The sequence below is a fragment of the Pyxicephalus adspersus genome, chromosome 2, assembly GCF_032062135.1.
Source record: "Pyxicephalus adspersus chromosome 2, UCB_Pads_2.0, whole genome shotgun sequence".
Classification (NCBI taxonomy): domain Eukaryota; kingdom Metazoa; phylum Chordata; class Amphibia; order Anura; family Pyxicephalidae; genus Pyxicephalus; species Pyxicephalus adspersus.
This window is the reverse complement of record NC_092859.1, coordinates 9,131,570-9,151,781: the sequence shown is the minus strand read 5'-3', so window position 1 is coordinate 9,151,781 and position 20,212 is coordinate 9,131,570. Positions and strand designations below refer to the sequence as shown.

At 38.5% G+C, this 20,212-nt stretch overlaps 1 protein-coding gene across 1 annotated transcript in view; it reads left to right on the top strand.

Annotated features, from left to right (window-relative positions):
* The first annotated feature begins 1,296 nt into the window (after nt 1–1,296).
* LOC140322312 (complement C3-like) overlaps nt 1,297–20,212 on the top strand; it is a 41,328-nt gene continuing 22,412 nt past the window's right edge. Inside the window, exons 1-16 of the mRNA XM_072398890.1 lie at nt 1,297–1,314; nt 4,416–4,575; nt 5,566–5,636; nt 6,952–7,046; nt 7,765–7,847; nt 8,741–8,828; nt 9,217–9,319; nt 10,623–10,743; nt 10,824–10,939; nt 11,527–11,670; nt 11,904–12,116; nt 14,203–14,400; nt 14,888–15,049; nt 17,365–17,494; nt 18,488–18,556; nt 19,868–20,077. Of these exons, the coding sequence (XP_072254991.1) occupies nt 1,297–1,314; nt 4,416–4,575; nt 5,566–5,636; nt 6,952–7,046; nt 7,765–7,847; nt 8,741–8,828; nt 9,217–9,319; nt 10,623–10,743; nt 10,824–10,939; nt 11,527–11,670; nt 11,904–12,116; nt 14,203–14,400; nt 14,888–15,049; nt 17,365–17,494; nt 18,488–18,556; nt 19,868–20,077 (1,981 nt within the window). The remainder of the gene's footprint in view (nt 1,315–4,415; nt 4,576–5,565; nt 5,637–6,951; nt 7,047–7,764; nt 7,848–8,740; nt 8,829–9,216; nt 9,320–10,622; nt 10,744–10,823; nt 10,940–11,526; nt 11,671–11,903; nt 12,117–14,202; nt 14,401–14,887; nt 15,050–17,364; nt 17,495–18,487; nt 18,557–19,867; nt 20,078–20,212) is intronic.

Here is a 20,212-nt window from a genome sequence, read left to right as displayed (position 1 = left end):
CCCAAAAGAGTGGGTCCTTAAGATCTACCCTAGAAGAATAATGAGCTTTGTCAAAAATACTAGATGGGAATTTTCGAACTTCCTGGAAAAATGTTGCAATGTGAATTGTTTCCATTCTCCCCAATGAATGTTACATCATAATTGAACCAAAAAGTCACAATGTGTACATTTGGCTATGCTTACCTCCATTCTATAGAGAGCACTTATTGATAAAAAGTGTGAGGTGTCCATTGCTTTCTGGCCAAAGTTGTATTGGCTACTGGCAGTTTACTATCCTGTTTAAGGAATGGTAAATTCCCCTGCACACCTTTACCAGCAAATCATTTTTAGAAGCCTACTTGGGGTTCGTCCACACCAGGTAGTTTTGCCATTTCTATTTGTCCTGGTGATCAATCAATCAGAAAGGGATGGACATCTCAAACATTTAGAGATGTCAAAGGAACAGGAGATGGAAAACAACAAACCAGGTCTTGTAACAACTATTAGGGAGTGTAATCCTTTAACTTTTCCCAGATTTTCCTGTGTATCTCACCATCAAGATATAAACATGAAATTCTGAAATTATTGTTAGCCATTCATAAATCAACTTAGCCTATTTGATATTTATTAGATTGAATTTATCTTCAATGTTGACCATCAACTGAGAAAACAATCCATCATACTACCAAACATAGATATCCAACAAGAGGACAGAGCTTTACTTTTGTGAGCAGGATTCAAAGTTCAATCGATGATAAAGCCGGCATGGCTATTTAAGGTTCTTCTGGCTCAATATCAATCACGTTTGGTCAAATTCAGAATGGTAAATTCAAATAAACAATTGAATGGACTGCTTTATTGATTGCAAATAATGATTGATGCCACCATATGTGTGCATGCAATCCCCAATTATAATGTTTGAGGGTGGTCAGATTGGATATGCTCATACAATCATCCTCTTCAGTATGCTGGAGGGTTTCAACTGGAAATTGTGCATGAACTGTATTAATTGAAATGAATCAATATCATAGCATATTTAGAGGATTTTTTGACCTGAATATCAGATGAAATGATTTATGATGGAAAATCATAGTGTGCAGAAGGAGATTAGCAAGAGATGTCTTCTTTGTGAATGCAGTGGGTGGAAGGTAGAATTGCTGTGACACCTGAATAGGATTTGTCACACATCGGGATTGGGATGAAAAAAAATATTGGATATTAAAAAAACACAGCCATTGTTTGCAGGTTTTAAGGTCATTTTAATTTGTTTATGGAGTGGTGGTCACTAACTTATTGACACACAAAGTATTTTCCAGAATGGATCAAAGGGGTCAGGTATCTTGTAAATCTGAAATACTTTGTTTACTACCAAGCTCATCTCAAAGTGTAAGCAAATATTGACCATAGGGATTAGTATAACAAAGATTGGACATTCCAGCATTGAAGAGAAGAACAGAACAGTATGGAGCAGAAGGAAGTATAGGGGAGGTAAATGAAATAATAGAACATGATACTGCAACTAAAAGGAATTTTACATTTTAATGTGAGGGGGGTGAAATAAATGTGAAAGAGGTTGGCTGATTGTTTGGCATCGCTGACATAGAGGAAGTATGCAGACCAAGTAAAAGTTTAAAACCCCATACTGCATACTTGTTTGGATCAATATTAAAAGCATCAGGACAGTCAAACATTTGACATTTGTGAACTGAGAATGCAGCAGTAGCAGTGGCTATATTTCTGTGTTGATATCTAAAAGTTTAACGTTAATATGATAGGATAGAGTTTTACGGCTATGACCACTTCCTCAGGAAAAAAAAAACATTCAACCTACAATTCCAAACAAAGTCCATATCATTGTATCACATCATCTGCTGCAACAACAAACTAAAAGTCCCTATAAGTTATTTCAAGCTTTTTTCATTTTTCTAAAACATTCCACCCTTTCCAGAATAAATACCTTTAGTCTCAGATATGCTGTTAAACATTAAAAAGCCTCCATTTTTATGTGAATTGTGCTAAAAGTTGCTAAAATAATTCTTACCTTTCCTTCTACTCATGTTGTGCCACTACAGAGTAGAGGAATCACCACACTGTGGCCGATATGTTATTATTAATATTATTATTATTATTATTATTGTTAAACAGCATTTATATAGCGCCAACATATTACATTCAATGTTTCCATTGTTGGTCTCCAATGTTGGTCTCCTGTATTCCCAACTTTAATTGTTTTATCTACCTGTCTCTACATCACAACTGTAGAGAAGATATGAGAGCTGTAGGGGACCAGAAGATGAACACCTATTGGAGTTTTGTTCAGTGGCGTTGGCAGCAGAAGTTGTTTTTTTTTTTTTTTTACAATATCTGAATTGTCCAAAGTTTGACCAAACTGTCTAGACACTGCCTGACTCTTCTCAAGGACTACTGAAGTCTCCAACAGAAGAAGAATTTATGGCGCTCTAGGGAATGGTTTGTAATTATTGAACATCTCAGATGAAAGCTTAGCATCCGTACAGTGGTACAGTTTTGTCTTATTTTTAAAAAATGAGGGTACTTCAGATCCTGGGTTGCTTGAGTCTTTATAATGAGCTTTTGTAGTCTTTGGTGATTGCTGTAGCCAACTGCAATGTTGGGTCAGTTAGTACAGTTAAACCACAATGTACATACCAATATTAGGTATACAGACATATAAAGAAAATAATAATTTTAGAAGACTGTGGCCAGGTTATAATGTCAAGATGACAATTGCTTAATATTTCCATAGAAAATTTAATGAAACACCAAAACCAACATAAATGTTTTCTTGCCAAGGGTTATGCTGAAACCACAAAAAGGATTTCTGGCATGCCCAACTCTATAAAATAATAAAAAATTTAAAGATAAGATAAGATATAAGATATAGAGCTTGCTGGACAATGAAGGAGCAGCAATATACTCCTTTGGTGGACTTAGTCAACAATGGCCTCCTGTGCAGAGCTGACTTGGGCCCCCTTCTACCAAACTACCCATGTTGGCTAAGGAGGGTTAAGGGCTCTTGTGCAGTGGTGAACTTCGTACCTCCCTATGCCTGCCCCTAATGCCAGCACATCTGCAACAGAACCTGATTGGTTCCTATTACTGCCCCACCTAGCCTTAGTTTGGTTCTGCTGTACAGGCTGGAGGAACCCTTGTTAAGAATATATTAGACCTGGTCAGACCTGCCTAAACCAGGATGAAGCCATAGACAGGAAAATCAGTACCTTCAACAGGGGCTCTTGGCATTACCTTAAACAGACTCTCTCCCTCCAAGCTCATTCCTGTGCAGAACTGATTTGGAACCCCCCTATCAAACTGACTTTGGACCCCTGTTGGCTGAGCAGGGATCAGTTTCCTCTTGCAGTGGCACACTTTGGACCTCCCTATGCCCACCCCTGATGTCAGCACATGCACAAGCAACACACCCTGATTGGTTCCTATTACAGTCCCACCTACTCTTAAGGTGCGTACACACTTCCAATTTTTATCGTTCCAATCGAACGACGAACGATTGATTGGGCAAAAAATAGTTCGTAAAAAAGTAACCAACGACGCCGACGAACGAGGAAACTCGTTGGAAACGAACGACCGGACCGGCGGATCGGATTGGACGACGATCGTTGAACATCGTTCGTGTGTGCGGTCGTTCGTTTATCGTCCATGTTCAGAGCATGCGTGATGAACGAACGTCCGTTCACTTTCCTGTCGTGCACATAGTTCCTCTATCACTTAAACGATCGTATCTATTGTGTGTACAATATCTACGAACGATCGTGTCGTTATGACCCCTGTCCTAGCAACATAACCTAGGGTTTTATTCCAATCTCTTTGGGAGAACATTCCAAGTCAATAGACCAATAGACATCAAAGCAACAATCTCAATGTCTTCTAAAGAACTTGTGCAGTATTTCCAAGGATGGTCCAATGGGTAGAAGTGTCTACCTGCACTGCTAAATGTACTCAGCCTTCCTTGAACTTTTTAACATAGGACAAACCCCAGCTATGCAACCAAATCATGAAGTATGAATGCAAAAAAAGATATTTTAGTACATATTTTTCTATTTATGGCTTTTTAAATAGCAAATGTATTAATATTGAATTTGGATAAAAAGGTTTAGTTGAGTATAACCATTTTGGTAGTCATATAACAAATTTATCATATATATCTATGATGGCCAAATGAGTAGGGTTTGAAAGATTTGGTTTAAAAAGATGGACAATTCACTCAAAAAAAATATAGTTGGGAATTATGGCATATTACAAGTACTCAATTTAACAAATTTTTGGAAATTTTGAAAAAAGTTCAAAGAGAATTAAAATTCTCATGTGGAACTATAATTATTTTCTCAATCATATACCTGTTCATTGCTATCATTTATTTATTTATTTATTATTGTGAGATATCCCCTTTTGTCCCATAGATTCCTGGAAAGGATTTTAAAGCTACCAATAACAAGCAATATGTGTTCGTGGTGGTTCGGTCCACAAAGTGCTCACTTCAAAAAGTCGTCTTATTGTCCTTCCACAGTGGATACATCTTCGTACAAACTGACAAGCCCATCTACAACCCTGGAACTCTGGGTAAAGAGCTTTTGGACTTTCCAATTAAATTCCATTATTAATTACCCATTCAGTAGCTTTAAGAGTGAACCACTCCAATACCTTGAAACTTATGAAGTAAGGTTTATAAAAGTCTAAATCCCTATAAGACAACCGATCATTTTAAAAATGGGCAGGGTTATGATGTTATGATCTGGGGGTGCCTATGGGGGCCGTGTTATGATCTGTGGGGCCTGTAGAGCCAATGATATGATCTGTAGTGCCTGTGGGGGCTGTGTTATGATCTGGGGTATCTGTGGGAGCAGTGTTATGATCTGGGGTATCTGTGGGGGCAGTGTTATGATCTGGGGTATCTGTAGAGGCTGTGTTATGATTTAGGGCACCTGTAAAGGCAATGTTTTGGTCTGGGGTTGCTTCAGTTGTTCAGGTGTAGGTTCAGCAACATTGTGGTCCAAAAATTGTAGTCAGACTTCATTTTTGAATATACTGAATAATCGGGATCTTCCGGCAATTTTTTTCCTTCCCTGATGGCACAACCATATTCCAAGATGACAAGGCAAGGATTCATTGTCCTCCTAATGTTAAAGTGTGGTTCAGAGAGCATGAGGCATCATTTTCACACATGGATTGGCCACCAATCCAGACCTAAATGATAGTTCCTACAGAAGCTTCCATGCCCTTTCTTATATGACATTTATTATATCAACTTTTTTTGTAATTTCCATGAGAAATCAAAACGTCAGCCATAAACCCTGAAGCTCCTCACCAATTGATGTGGGAAACCTTGGTATCACACACACTGTCAACAATCCTACCAGCCAGTGCCTTTTAGCACAATATGTATCAGGACCACCCCTACTCCCCGTCAACTTGTCAGGGTTTCCCCAACAAAATAATTTGTTGATGAAAAAAGGCCCCCCTAAAGCTAAAACAATAAAAGTAATGATACAGGAAATGCCAATATTTGTGATTCTATATTGACTGGTCATTTTTATTTTTTGTGCTTTTTAGTAAAATACCGTCTCTTCGTCACTGGACATTCATTGGAGCCCGATGCCCGTCCAGTGGATGTGGAGTTTATTGTAAGTGTCCATACTAATATATGTATCATACTAATATAATATATTCTAATATAATAAATACTAAATATATAATAAATATATACTGTACACTAAGAAGTTTGGATGCCTTTTTAGCAGTTTTACAGTTCTTAACGCTCAGCAGGTAATGTTATTTCTACAGGGATACCTTCTGCTTACTTTTGTCAGTAAAGCTAGAAAATTAACTTCTTAACCACAGATGGGTGGTGAATCAGCACTTTTGTGTTGTTATTGGCGTCAACCATGGTCTAGCATCCACATTTTGACTGAAGAAGGGAACAGTTGACATCTGAACAAGGCCCATAATGTAAAAAAGAAGAATCCCATATATCTGGTCTTTTTTAGCTCTGGAGTATTTTGTAACTGCTGTGTTTGCAGTTGGTGAGCAGTAACCTTGCTTCTTGTATTGTTGGTTGTTGCACAATGTGTACAGAATGGATTGTTTAAATAACTCGAGTGGTGTGTGTAAAGAACCAGGAAATCTATAGTGAAAAAAGGAGTTTATGTGAAAGATCTGTTAAGAACAGAAACGTTCATCCTTGTCAGCATTGATCTAGGATTATCGGTAGAGCTGTGTGACTCCTTTCTTAATGGTCTCCCAACCATAGCCATATGTCATCAACATTGTCGTTCCAAATAATCCACACTAGTACAGGAAGAATTTACAATCTCCATGCAGATGGTGCCCTGTCCAACATGAAACATGCTTTATTGTGTATGTTTTTCTGCTCCCGAAATATAAATATATTGCTTATACCCTATCCCTTTTAATATTGTCCCTTCTCATGGCTGAACCTCTTTACATAAGAATGGAAAGTTTATTTGCAAAAAAAGTGTTTTAATCCTATGATTAGTTAGAGTAGCTAGGGTTGTTGCTCTGGGAAGTTCAGCAATGCAAAGGTCCAACTCACTAATGGAAAAATTTTGGGTTCAATCATGACAAAAACTTGGTTGTCCAACTGACGAGGCAAAACATGTCCACACACAACATACCATGTACTGTAGAGATTCTCAAAAATCTTGAGGTTTGTTACATATGATGTTTGTTCATGTGTCCTTAACTATGAGCTGCCAATGGCTCTTCACCGATCTAGAGGTAATGTTGCTGTTGTGATGTGTAGGATGCTCATTCCTACTGCAAAATGTAATGGGTGTTAAGTCTTCTAGTACTGTAAGGAATTCTCACATCCACAAATGCACTAATGGTTTGTCCACTGGAGGTTTTCAAGTGCCATCACTTTAGCTATGTCTCCAATGTCTATACTGCTGTTCTAACACAGAGCCTATTTCTTTTTAGAACCCTGATGGCATTATGGTAAAGAAAGAACAATTGTCTTCCGGTGATCACGTTGGCATTGTTGAAAAAACATTCACCATCCCAGAGATCACTAAGTAAGTGCGCCCATCATCTCACAATATGACAAGGCCAGGGGGTTGGCCAAGGTTCTTTGGTCAACCATACAACATTTATCAAGTTCTAGTACAAACAATAAAGGCTGCTAAAGTATTTTTAAAGCTTGTAAAAGGTAACCATGGCCTACTTATAAAACAGTACAGAAGGTTATCCTGGAAACTTTCAAGCTTTCTTGCAAAAAACCTAAATAACTTCTATCAGGGTAAACATGGAGATTTTTAGAAGATATATTTTTAAGTGCATATGGAAGTCTCACGTCTGCTTCAAACATATCTGAAAAGTATGATGCCCAAGGGCTCATTCATACCATGGGCCTAATTTACTAAAGGAACATAGGCTGTTCACATATCAATGTGAATGAGGTGAAAATTCACCTTGCAAAGAATACTCAATCGTGTGCAAGGACAATCAGACGGGTTTTCATATGTTTGGAAGTCATCAAAGCTTCACTTTTTCCACTTAGCTAAGTAAAATATCCTTTGCATTCACTTAGCCATGCGAAAGGCCTATATTCCTTTATTTGATTCTTACACTTAATAAAGAGAAATGCCACATACGTTTATCAACTGTGTCATAAAGCCAAAAGCCAAAAATCAAATTACCACTTTCTGAACCTCATTATTTTACCACCAAAACCCATCAGCTCACATGGTCACTCCTCCATATTGGTTATTCAAACTTATGTTTGTCTTTTAGTGAGGGAATATGGAAGATCTTCTGCAAATTCCATGTGGCTCCTCAGGATATCTTCCACACCGAGTTTGAGGTTAAGGAATATGGTGAGTACGTTCAGTGAGTATATTCATGAGTTCATCAGTAATAGATTATACTTCATTCCCATTATATACTTGTTCATTTTGTGCTGGGTATCAAAATTCAGGCTCAAAGGACAACAATGAGTAGAAGATGGCTTTGAAAAAATGTTAACGCAGAGTTCTTTTAACTATCTTGCATACCTGGGTATGTTAAAAGTACCTGATAGGCCCAAATGCCAACCAGCCTTCCCCCAGTCTTGCACAGTTGTACAGACTCCTTTCCTGGACCCAAATTGCTTCATTGAAGCTTCTTTCAATGTTCATTAGAAGCTGCAGCAGGTCAAACAGCCCATTGTATGTCCTGAACGCAGGATTTGTAACATCATCCAGCCCTTTCCTACCAGGCATGGCTGTCACTGGTCCACCGCTTTTAATATTTGGATGGCTCTGCATTATGTGTGGGCATTGCTATGGGTGGTCTGTGAGGGCCAGGTGGGTGTGATGATTCAGAAATTTATGTACAAAACCTTGCAGGTCCCTTTTACTTGCCTGCATTGTACAAAGAACCATAAAGCCATAGTTGGTCTAATATAAGGTATGTACAAAAGAGAAGGGTTATAATTAAATATATCAATTGCATTATAATGTCAAAGGAAAAAAGAAGGAAGGCAAAATGCTAGCAGAATAAACCATCTTCCTGGAGAACATGCTGCACCAAGTTTATTTTAGGACTTGTCACATCTCAGGCCTAGGCATTGAGTCACATGATATCTAAAGTAAGTTACATTTGGCCAACGCGATCAGCATTGGAGGGCACTGAACTTGTATCCAGTCCATATCAACAAAAGCACATAGATCAGCTGTTAGGAAAAAGAAATGATAATCATGTTTTGTATATATAATCTTTTTCTTCATAGTTCTGCCAAGTTTTGAAGTCGTGTTGGACACTCCTCAGAATCATTTCTTTGTGGATGACAATGACTTTACCGTCACCATTTCAGCCAAGTAAGAAAGATTGTTAAAATTTTTCACCCATATATTTTACAGTATTTTTTAAATATAGATGCTTTGGTAAGTCAGCCCTATCGTTCCTGACCCACCTTCTTGCATGGAGTACGAAAATTTAAAAAACTCAAATCCTGCATTTTTCTTTGTATTTGTGTATTCTTTACAAAGTGAGTTTTTATCCTATTCATAAAACTAAGTGACTTATTCCTTGCAAAGCAAGAACTGACCGGTAAATAACGGCCCAAATTTCTTTAGTGGTTTAACCCAAATGGCTCTGTGTCCAACTCTATTTATAGTTTAAAATAACATTACATTACTTTGAAATAAAAGTGCCCCCCCTATCAATAAGCCAACATTAATGGCTAATATTTTCCATACGCCCTAGTTTTCTGCATGGGAAGTCGGTGGAAGGTACTGGATTTGTGATGTTCGGAGTGATCCTTGATAATGAAAAGCTTAATCTACCTCGTTCTCTCACCAATTTTACGGTAAGAACAATGAACATCTACAGCTAGAAAGTACAGTAAAGAAGTTGTCCAAGAAAAAAAACTAGTTGGCGGTGGGCATCATGGGTATCATGGGACTCCTGATCAGTTTTTTACAGTTACCTATACACGTCAGATGATTCTCACCCAAGACAAATGACTGCACTCCCAAAAATCTGGAATGTGTACTGTGGTCCCCAACATCGTTTATCAATCAATCAAGGTGGATTGAGGAAGGGCAAGAAATCATCTGCGTTAGTGGTTTGGGTGCAAACCTATGGTGGGTTTGCCTTGCATTCCCATGGGTAAATGGTTCCGTAGACTCTTGGAGAATTTGTATTAGATAAACTGGTTGGCAAAGTCAAAGAGCTTGTTGTTGAGTTGGACCACATTTCATTTTGGTTAGTAGTTTGTGGGAGCAATTCATGTCATTAGGTAAAACATTAGATTTTCTCAATGGGTTGGATTCTAATGTGTTTGGTGAACCTTAAAGAAAGTCCAAAGAACTTCTTGTTTGGACCTTGACAGTCCCGAGTTCCACATATAATCACACAAAGACTCCACCAGAGGCCATATGGAACCAAATGCATGTACTACCAAATGCATGTGCTCCTTTTCCTTTCAGGGAATCACACAGCAGTGAAAAATGAACCCCAAATTTACCAAAAAATTATGCAACTGCTGGTATTTACCGGTAGTTCACAAGCAAAGTAGCTGACAGAAAATATCCCATAACTATGTCCCGCGGCGAGCCAGCCGAGCCGGTACAAGAGGCACGCATGGTAGCGCGTGCACCTCTTCCCACAGCACCCCTAGGATGTGCACTACTTTACACATCCAAAGGAGTGCTGAGAACAGGAGTTTCCGTAACCACGTCCATAGAGATGCAAGGGATGCCGCCTGGCCGAACAGTAGTTTGGCCAGGACGGATCCCTCCACCTGCAGAGAGAGACACGCTGCAAGCAGGGCAGCAGCCTCGGCCATGCTGCCCGCTACATCGGCGTCTCCCTCTGCGGCTGGGATCCCCAGGGACGCCACGGGCTCGCAGGTCGGGTAAGTTTCTTACAACATGAATGTACTTTGATAAAGACCATTCCACCAGTTGAGAATGGCTGAAGACAAAGTGTGTCCCTAAAGCATCATAAAGAACCATTTAGTATTTTCTACAACCTCCTTGAGTCTGACTTGTTCCAACCTCCTATAAACCTAAGGATCAGTACTCCCTATCTATATATCCAAATATCTACAGGCTAAATATACATTGAGTAGGTACAACACTATAAATGCAGATCTTTTCTATTTCCAGCTAATTGATGGAAAAGCAGAAGTAAAACTGGAAAGACACATGATCATTGAACGATTCCCTGACCTGTCCTTTCTAGTTGGAAAGTCTCTCTACGTCACCGCTACCGTTTTGACCAACGCAGGTAGGAAAAGTATACAGGTAGGAAAAATTCTGGCGTTTCAGTAAAATTGGGGACTCTAAGCCTTTCTTTGTGTCTTACAGGCAGTGATATGGTGGAAGCAGAGAAGGCCGGGATTCCAGTGGTGAGCTCTGCATTTAAAGTGCTTTTCACGAAGACCTCCAAGTACTTCAAGCCTTTAATGCCTTATATAGTCAAGGTAACGATGTCCAAGACTTGCTACAACCAGTACAATAAAGGCTTAACATTTTAATGCTTCAAGATGGTTCTTTTTTATATAAATAATACAGAGACTATAGTTACACAAAGATATTATTAGCCAGTGGCTAATCATTCTGGGTTTTATATTTATTTTAAATCCTGGAGACAGTAGTAGGAGAGGCTGGAACAAATAAAGGGTATGGGAAGCCCCCACGTTCCACATAAAAAGCCATTAGCTGACTTAGTTCAGTAGACAAAAGAAACTAGAATGGAAAAATTGGGGGGACAGAACATTCTTAAAATTGTGTTTAAGTTTATAATTTAATGATTTAGGAAATGACTGGGGTCTACCATATTTGGCCATTAAATGGTACCCTAATTCCCACCCAAACAAATACAACAAAGCAACTTTTTATTAGTGCATCCCTTATGTGTTACCAAACTGCACTGTTTACAGTCACATGGACTTGACTTACCATCAAATAACCAGTTTGTATTTGTAGTTTTCATGCAGATCTAAACTACTCCCGGTTTTAAAAAACCCTTAAATTTTTGGACACTACTCATGTACATTATTTTTTCCAGATGTCACTGCAGAATCCTGATGGCTCTCCAGCCCCCAATGTTAAAATTTGTACACTGGATAACACATGTTACAAAACCAACTCGGACGGGGCAACTGCAATTGTTATACACACCAGATCTGACTCCCGGGAAATGAACATTCAAGTAAGTGCTTCAATGGAAACCATTGAAATACATTGTGTTTAATATGTAACTGCCTTTTGTTAAAGGAAAAATATTTTTTTTTATTTTTATTTTTTATATTTTTAATTATTAAGATCCTGTCATTACAGGGTTGAAAGTAAAAGAAAGGGCAGCCCATTAAAGAAAATACAAATAATTAAAAAGTGTAGAAATATTTCTACACTGATGTGGACTGATGCTTTGTTTTTTTCCAGGTGCGGACTAAGGCGGAAGGCATTCCTGAACACCGGCAGGCTGTGGGCTCCTTGAGTGTAACAGCTTACAAGCCTAAGAGCGGATCTGAAAATTACCTCCACATTAGTATACCAGCAAACCAAGTCAAACCAGGCGACAACTTACAAGTCCAGTTTTATATGATGAACAAGGACACAGCTAACCAAAGAAAAGTCACCCACATCACCTACATGGTAGAACCTTCAAATTACCTACTATATTGGCAGAATGAATTTCTGTCAGTGATTACATTCCTGTACAGGGGAATAATGGTACCATGTGTTCCTGGCTAGTATGGCCAGTGAGATGGTCAACTATTTTCCCATCCCATTAGATACAAATAGTGTTTGGCCCATTTTATTAGAACACAAGAACTGTGATATTCAGGTTAACTTTATTATCCCCTTCTTTGCACTCATCTGTAGCTGCCCACCTTGTACATTTCCATGACGTCTGATTTTCATTAGTAACTCTCGTAAATATTGGCTTTTGGCTCCCTAATGACCAGGAACCAATAGAAAGTTGATTGCTTTTGACTTACCATTGACACTTGTCATTGGGCTTACAAGCACAAGATTTAGATACACGTAAATTCATTTTACTTCCTTAGTAACTTATGACCGGTGTTTCTGTGTAATTTGACAATAAGCCAAAATGATATTCAAGAAAATGGATATTAGCTTCCACCCATAATAGGTAAAGCCTTCACCTTGTGAAGTCAAAGCTCACTATAGATGGAAAGACCTCTATAATAAGAAGGTTTAAAGTATTTTTTCTTGTTAGCAGTATTCTTTGTCTTTCATTGAACCTCTCGTTGACTTCTCAGGACTTCTCAGGACTCAGGACATGAGTAAGTCCAAAGTTGATAAAACGTGTCAGTCCAGGCACTGATCACTGAGATTTATTCTTTTTGTAATAATATAAGATATAGTCCTAACACACTTCTTGGTCCCCTCCACACCCTCCTTGAACCCTTCCTTGGAATCTCAAAAGAACTCATAGTTGACGAAATGTGTCAATCCAGGCAGTGACAACACATTATGGGTTGCAGGGAATTTACATTTTTATTTTTAATAATATGTGATCTTAACACACCCTTTGGTCCCTCCACCCCATCCTTGAACCCCTCCATGGCTTCTTAGGAGCTATTGAGGAAGTTAACAATTGACAAAACTTGTCGATCTAGGCAGTGATATCATTATTCATTATAGATTGTTCAAGTTGGGTATCCTGCAGGGCATTTTAATTTTTGGTAGTAAAATGTGACACACTCTTTGGTCCCCTCCATACATTCCTTGAATTGTTGGATTGTTGAAGTTGGGTGTACTGCAGGGTGGTGTAATTCTTTGTAATCAACCATAATGACACTTTAAGAGTTATTTATTTTATTCAGGATATCAATGAAATTTTATGCTGGGTAGGGGATAAACTAGTTAAATTGTCTTCAGTATACCACAACATTGTTTTAGTATCCCTACTGGATTTTATGGGTTGGCTTTACAGGAGGAAGTGTCAATAGCTTTTACGAAGCTTTCACAACTTGCTTCACCATTATCCTAATAATCCCAAAAAGAGCCTTGGGAACATACTACACACCTCCCTAGCATGCCTTAATAGCCAATCACTCGGTCCTACTGGGGTCACAATATAATCTGAACTTAACACACTCCTTGACCCCCTCCACACCCTCCTTGAACCCCCTCCTTGGCTTCTCAAGAGCTCTTAAGGAAGTGTTGATCCAGGCAGTGATGTCACTAGTCATTATGGATTGTTGAAGTTAGGTGTCCCACCATCAAGTCCCAGTAGGATCACAAAGGATTTGGGAAGAAGCAGCCTGCAAAGCCTGTGAAACTTAATAAAGAAGTATAGGAAACTACTGATAGTCATCCTACCTGGGAAGTAGACAATATTGGCAAAGTGCATTAAGGCTTTTGAAATTTATTGGGGTTGACTTGCTAAAAGAGTTTAAGCTCTTAACTTTGCAATATTATTAATCCTATACAGAAAGATCATGTCAAACTCCTTTACCTCAATGACCCTGAACATCCATGCAGGCCAAGATCTTAACATTATTAGGCTGTATGCTTGTTCCAAAGCAACTCCTAAGCTTTAAAAAAGAATGGAAAGCTATGGAAAATAAAAACTGGAGACAGATCTTTACATTGTTTGAATGGTGAAAATGTCTAATAATATATTAGAAACTTGTGCTGTTTTACCATCTTTATCGTTTTAAGCTTCTTTTCTCAAAATAATAATCTGGAAGGCACATTTTTCTCATAGATCCTCAGCAAGGGCCGTCTTGTAAAACTAGAGCGTGTGCAGCGTCAGCCTGACCAGACTAATATCGTCACGTCGCTGGTGATCACAGGGGAATTCATTCCATCATTCCGTATGCTGGCCTACTATATAATGCCTGACCCCCAGGAGATTGTGTCCGATTCTGTTTGGGTGGACACAGTAAATTCTTGCATACGACAGGTAAGACAGATTGCATAAAATTAGTATCTACCATTGTTTGTATGGCAAACGTGCTTTTTTGATGTTTCTTGATTGGCCATGAATGCAGCAATATAGCTGGGTAGATCTAAACCAGAAACAAAATGGCTTGGGGCTGTAAAAAAAATTCTCTGACTAATATTATACATGGAAGCCTTACATTCAGTCATCCTCAATATGTCTTCCACGCTCTAACAGTAAAACCCTTTTGTAATAATTCCCGACTCTGTCCGTGTCTTCCTGTGAGACGTGTGTGCGTCACCTCCTCCCACATTCTCCAAAATATGAAATAAAATTTCAGCAGGCTTTGGAATTCGAAGTAAAGATTTCAGCAAAAGAGATAGAAGAAACGTCTAGTTCCATTCCACTTCCACTCTCCAGTATCAAAGACTAAAATATCCACTATTTAGAATTCTATTGTGCTTATGCAAACAGATCCATTGATGAAGTTATTTTTCCTCTATGGCAGCTTGAACTGACTGAAGATCCCAGGAAAATTACCCCTAACCCTGAACCAGGGAAACAAGTGAGCCTTACAATAAAAGGAGACCCTGGTGCCAGTGTTGGCTTGGTGGCCATGGATAAAGCTGTCCTTGTCCTGAACAAGAAAAATCGCTTGTCACAGAATAAGGTAGGTGTGCCACTAAAGATATGGGGTGATAGAAGGCCAAAGGCAAGAATCCACTCAATATTTCCTCTCCACCACTCTCCAAAAACAATTTACCATAGGAGTCAGATTGCTTTCAAAGGTCCATGTACCTTGTAGGTGCATCCCCGGCTCTTCTGCTCTACAGTCATGATGGAGACAGTCAAATATCACATTAAAAATAACCTGTAAATCATTTTTAAAATTTGAAAGTTCTGTTTTTGAAATGTCTAGAAGTCACTTTCTGAGAACACAAGGGAATGGCTTATGGCTGAGATACCTCAGTGGCCAACAAAGGCCATCTTTTTAGACAAGTAAAATGAAGGCTACTGAGGACCTGAAGTCAGAATACTGGGGCTCCTAGTAAACTCAAATAGATACTGATTAGCACTTCAACATTTTTTGGCAAACTTTGGTCTTCCTATCAGGCCTAAAAGTATTTACAATACCACGCTGCACCCCATCTACTTCATCATTTCCCAGTTTCAGGCGACCAGCATAGAAAAGACTAGTATGTATATCAGGCTTTCTCAACATGGGGGAACCCCTTAAAATAACTTTCAGTTCTTCAGCTCACGTTACATTAATATGGTGGTTGGCAGAAAAAAAAATCCTCCAAGGGTTGCTATTACAGATAGCCAAAAAGATCATTGGTGTCATCTAAACTGACCTGGGAGGCACAAATTGCTCCTTGCTCAAGGAATCCCTTGCAACCTCTGGAGAAACCCTGTTTGAGAAACTTGGATTTTAACTGTATCTAAGCCCAACTCTGCAGAACTTTTCATCCCTTAGATTTGGTAGCAGCATTGATTTTCTCTTTTTTGTTATCTGGAAGCTCAATGCTCTATCTAATAGACCGAAGGGTATGCAATAGGAGCATATTTTTTTCCTGACGGCTCCATGTCAGCACACAATAAATTCAAGACAGTCCATACCCTAGTGTTCTGTAACTAGCCCTTCTCCTTTTATTACCCTTGGAGGTCTATCAAAGAATAAGAAGGCCCCTGTGCCTCCTGGATTGTCTGAACCATGGAACATGGAGGAGAAGTTGGTCCAACCACAGCATCAGTGAAGTATATTAATTAGTGCTACATTTTAGGTAAAGCACACTTTTTTTCGATTGAGCAGTGAAGCTTAATTGCACCTTAATCAAAATTTAGCTGCATACATCATGTTTCTGCAAAGGTCCACTCCACAAATACAAAAGGAGGCAATCACCATGGCTGATGCTGTGGTTGGACGAACTTCTCCCGATCTGTTCCAAGTCAAGCGGTGAGCCTCTACTGTCCTCAGCTATGGGTCAAATATAGATAGGGCAATATGTATTTTATTTAATTTTATTAATTTCATTTGTTTGTGATTTAGGTCTGATATGACCTATTTTGCTCCTGAAGAAGCAGACATTATGGTCTGCAAAACGTGTTGAGCCTGGTTTTAGGACATTGTATGTGAGACATTGAGACTATCAAATGATTGATGTTCTTTTAATATGCACTGATTGTTTTGCTTTTCTTTTGGCTTTTTTCTCAGTAAGTTATTAGCATTGCTTTTAAAGTCCCCAGTAATTGGAAAAAGTTTTCTTTTCCTTTTTCAACATGTTGTTGGTTTTGGTTAAAAAATGGTCTGTCTGTTTTCTTGTCAGCTTTAAGTATTTTTGAACTTCCCTCCCTGGGTGTGCTAGTTATTTCCTGTATGCTGACATGGAACGGTCAGGAAAAAGGAAAATGTATTACTTACCTTAATTTTCCTTTCGTGATAAGCTCCATGTAAACATATATACTCACCCTTATTTTTTGAGGAGGGCTATTTATGAAATACTAGTGTATGGACCACCTTGAATTTTTCTAGTTGGATCTTTAGAGTGGGAATGGAAAGGCATTAGGCCATCATGTGCTGACATGGAGTTTATCATGAAAGGAAAATTACGGTAGGTAATACATTTCCCTATTTGTGTTTATGGATATAATGTGTAGGACCTTTTTTCAGGTTTTTATAACAGTCTGTGTCTCCCCCAAAAAGATTCACCCCCTCTAATTTGTGTTATTGACGATTGTCCCCAAGTCATAAAGTTCTGGAAAATCCAAAATATCACAGAACTACCACAAACATTGAAGCCAATTAACGTGTATGCTGTAGGTTCCTTGAATTGTTTCTTTTAATGGTTAGTCTAGAAACCTTTGAACAGGATTTGGTTAAAAAACTCACAACCAAGTATTCTATCTATCTGCACTATTCTCATTTTATTTTAAATTATATATCTGCTTTCAAGGATCAACATCTCAGTGTTTGTTTTTTTCCAGGTCTGGAATGAAGTAGAGAGAGGTGATCTTGGTTGCACGCCAGGCGGTGGCATTGACAGCACCGGAGTTTTTGTAGATGCTGGACTTGCTGTGGAATCCAATCTTGGCCTTACCAGTCCAACACGGAACGGTACAGTTGGATGCAGAAATGTGAAATGACAATTATGATAGCACCCCATCTAAAACATTACCTTGTTTCAGGCAGATTTGAGGAAGAGGTAAAACCTCTTTTTGGTTTTATTGCTGTCTGGGACATTTTTTGGAAAGATTTATTTTTCTAATTTCTAACGAAAACCTATTATGGAGCCCGAAATGAATAATGGATTGTGTACCCACAGTAGTAATACACTGCCTGACCAAAAAAGTCACACATTTTATTATTTCTGGCATGTATTTGCCAAAGTATTGTTTCAGTAAGCTTGGGCAAGATCATAATTATTTCCATCCAGAGTTTCATTAATTTATTCAATTTATATTATTGATGGGAGGGTTGGACCATTGTATAAAGTCTCCTCCAGCACATCTGAAAGATTCTTAAGGGGGTTAAGGTCTGGAATCTGTGATGGTCAATTCTTTTCCTAACCAAGTCATTAGGTTTGGCAAACTATTCAAAAAGAATGAAGAGTCATAAAAATTTGCTTTGTATTATGAAATCCACAGCAAAGGATGTTATGCATTGTGATGCTCAGTGTTACTCCGTTCTAGCAGTGTGCTGGATTGCTATTTATTATTAGTTATTCACTGCTATACTCTACCAAACATGGTATGTATGAGCCCTAGGGTGACGTATGGAAGGCCACAATAATTTTCGAACCATGCATTATTTATGAGCTTTATACTTAGGAGGCTGTATACATATGAGCTACTAGTGAACATCAGAACTCCTCTTCCAACCCCTACAACCTTCTGGATGTTCACCTGACATTTACCTTCTCCCGAGCATTATGGACCACTACCAATGTGGGCTCATTGCCATTGTTCATTCATATGAAAACGAATGTCAGATAGATATACTAGCTATGCAAGAAACAATCTTATGACTTCTGAGGATAATGTAAACTAGGGAAGAGGTATTTTTACCACAATAAGTTGGCTGCATATAACGGGCTGTTTTGCTTTGCAGAATTTCGTTGTGAACAATCATCAAGAAGAAGACGCTCTGCGGCAGATGCTGCGCGGAAAAATGCAAAGGGTATTTATTTGAATTTTTTAGTCTATTGTATGTCCTATCAGATGTCTGCTAAGTGACAGAGGAAGAATGACGGGTAATAAGTCAAGACATATTTCTTTGGGTCAAGTGTGGGGTAGGTTGACATTTAGGGTTAATCCTAGGGCTGGGGCTTTACAGCTAAAAGTTATAATGGTGTTGAAGCCAAGCATAATTCCCAATTCAAATAAGCTAAATACATTTCAGATACATCAAGGCATGATCAAAGTTATACATGCCAATTGCTTTAGAAAGCAACCATTGCATGAGTAGAAAAGCCTGTCCTAGAAGCCTAACACACAACCTATTGAGTCAGAAATAGATCTCTATAATCAGCAAGGAGTAAAAGCTTTGTATAAGCTTTAAATAAGTGCATTTAAAATGCCTTAAGGTAATATTAAAGTGCACCTGTGCACAGACTGTGGACCCTAAATATATTTACATATTCCTAACTATCTGTAGAATAGCTTTAAAGCACACTCTTGCCTGCCTCCCTATCTCCTTTTATTGTAATGTTATTCCTTCTTAAAGATCCTCAATAAACTGTTTAGACTTGGTTTCTAACAGCTTAGAAAGAACTGCTATGTGTCTGCCTTTCTCAGTGCCATGCATTGCCTGTTGCACTTTACCCCTGGTAAGATGCTTTTTGGATACCATTAACTCTAAATGGTAACCAATACCAGTGGGAATCGCATGGCATTGCATCTGCTGCTTCATGTTACAGCGTTCTAGCCTGAGATTAAATAGAATATAGTAGAATATTTTGCTACCCACCAAGAATTGAAATAATTTGATTGAAGTTGGGCGGCTTTGCCCTGATTTTGTATCCAGCTTCCTCAGTCATTTTCTGCAGATGCGTGTGCACACATTGATGAGAGGGCACACCTTTAACCCAAACATACTGGTCTCATTATTGGTATTTTCTGAAGAATTGGACAAAGTATCAGTGAAATGTGTTGATTGAATTTTTATAGTACCATGGAAATCACACACACAATTGATATGCGGCTGTGATTGCTGTTTTTATTATGGTTGTTATCATGATATTGTGCCATATTGTAATGTGGCTTTAAATTTATTTGTATAATATAATAATGTTTGCTGGCATTTTAACAATACTGTGTACACTTTGATGTCTTAAAAGTTCCATGAAGTATTGTGAAGATACAGTGGGAACAAAGCCCCAAAAAATGTACAAAATAAATAATTGAATTGCATGCCTTGCCTTCTCCAGTATCCAGCACTGTATTATCATTATGAATAGGTGGATTTTGAATATTTTGTTTGTAAATCCAGCACAACAGTACGAGGATCCCAATCTACGCAAGTGCTGTGAAGATGGCATGAAAAAAAACAACATGGGATATTCCTGTCAGAGGAGATCGGAGTACGTCCTGCAGCAAGGAGAATGCGTCCGGGTCTTCCTCGAGTGCTGCAAGTTCATCTTCGAGCCACAAATCATTCGAGGAAGGCCTAAGTTTTCAAAATTCAAAAAGCCTTCAATATGTAAGTATTGCTATGTATCAGGAAATATAATTATTTCCTACAGTCAGAGGACAAAGGTTCTATCTTCTTCAATTTTTCCTCATTTAAATCTTAAAAAATAAGTCAGACAATACATCAGTACCCTGTTTCCCCGAT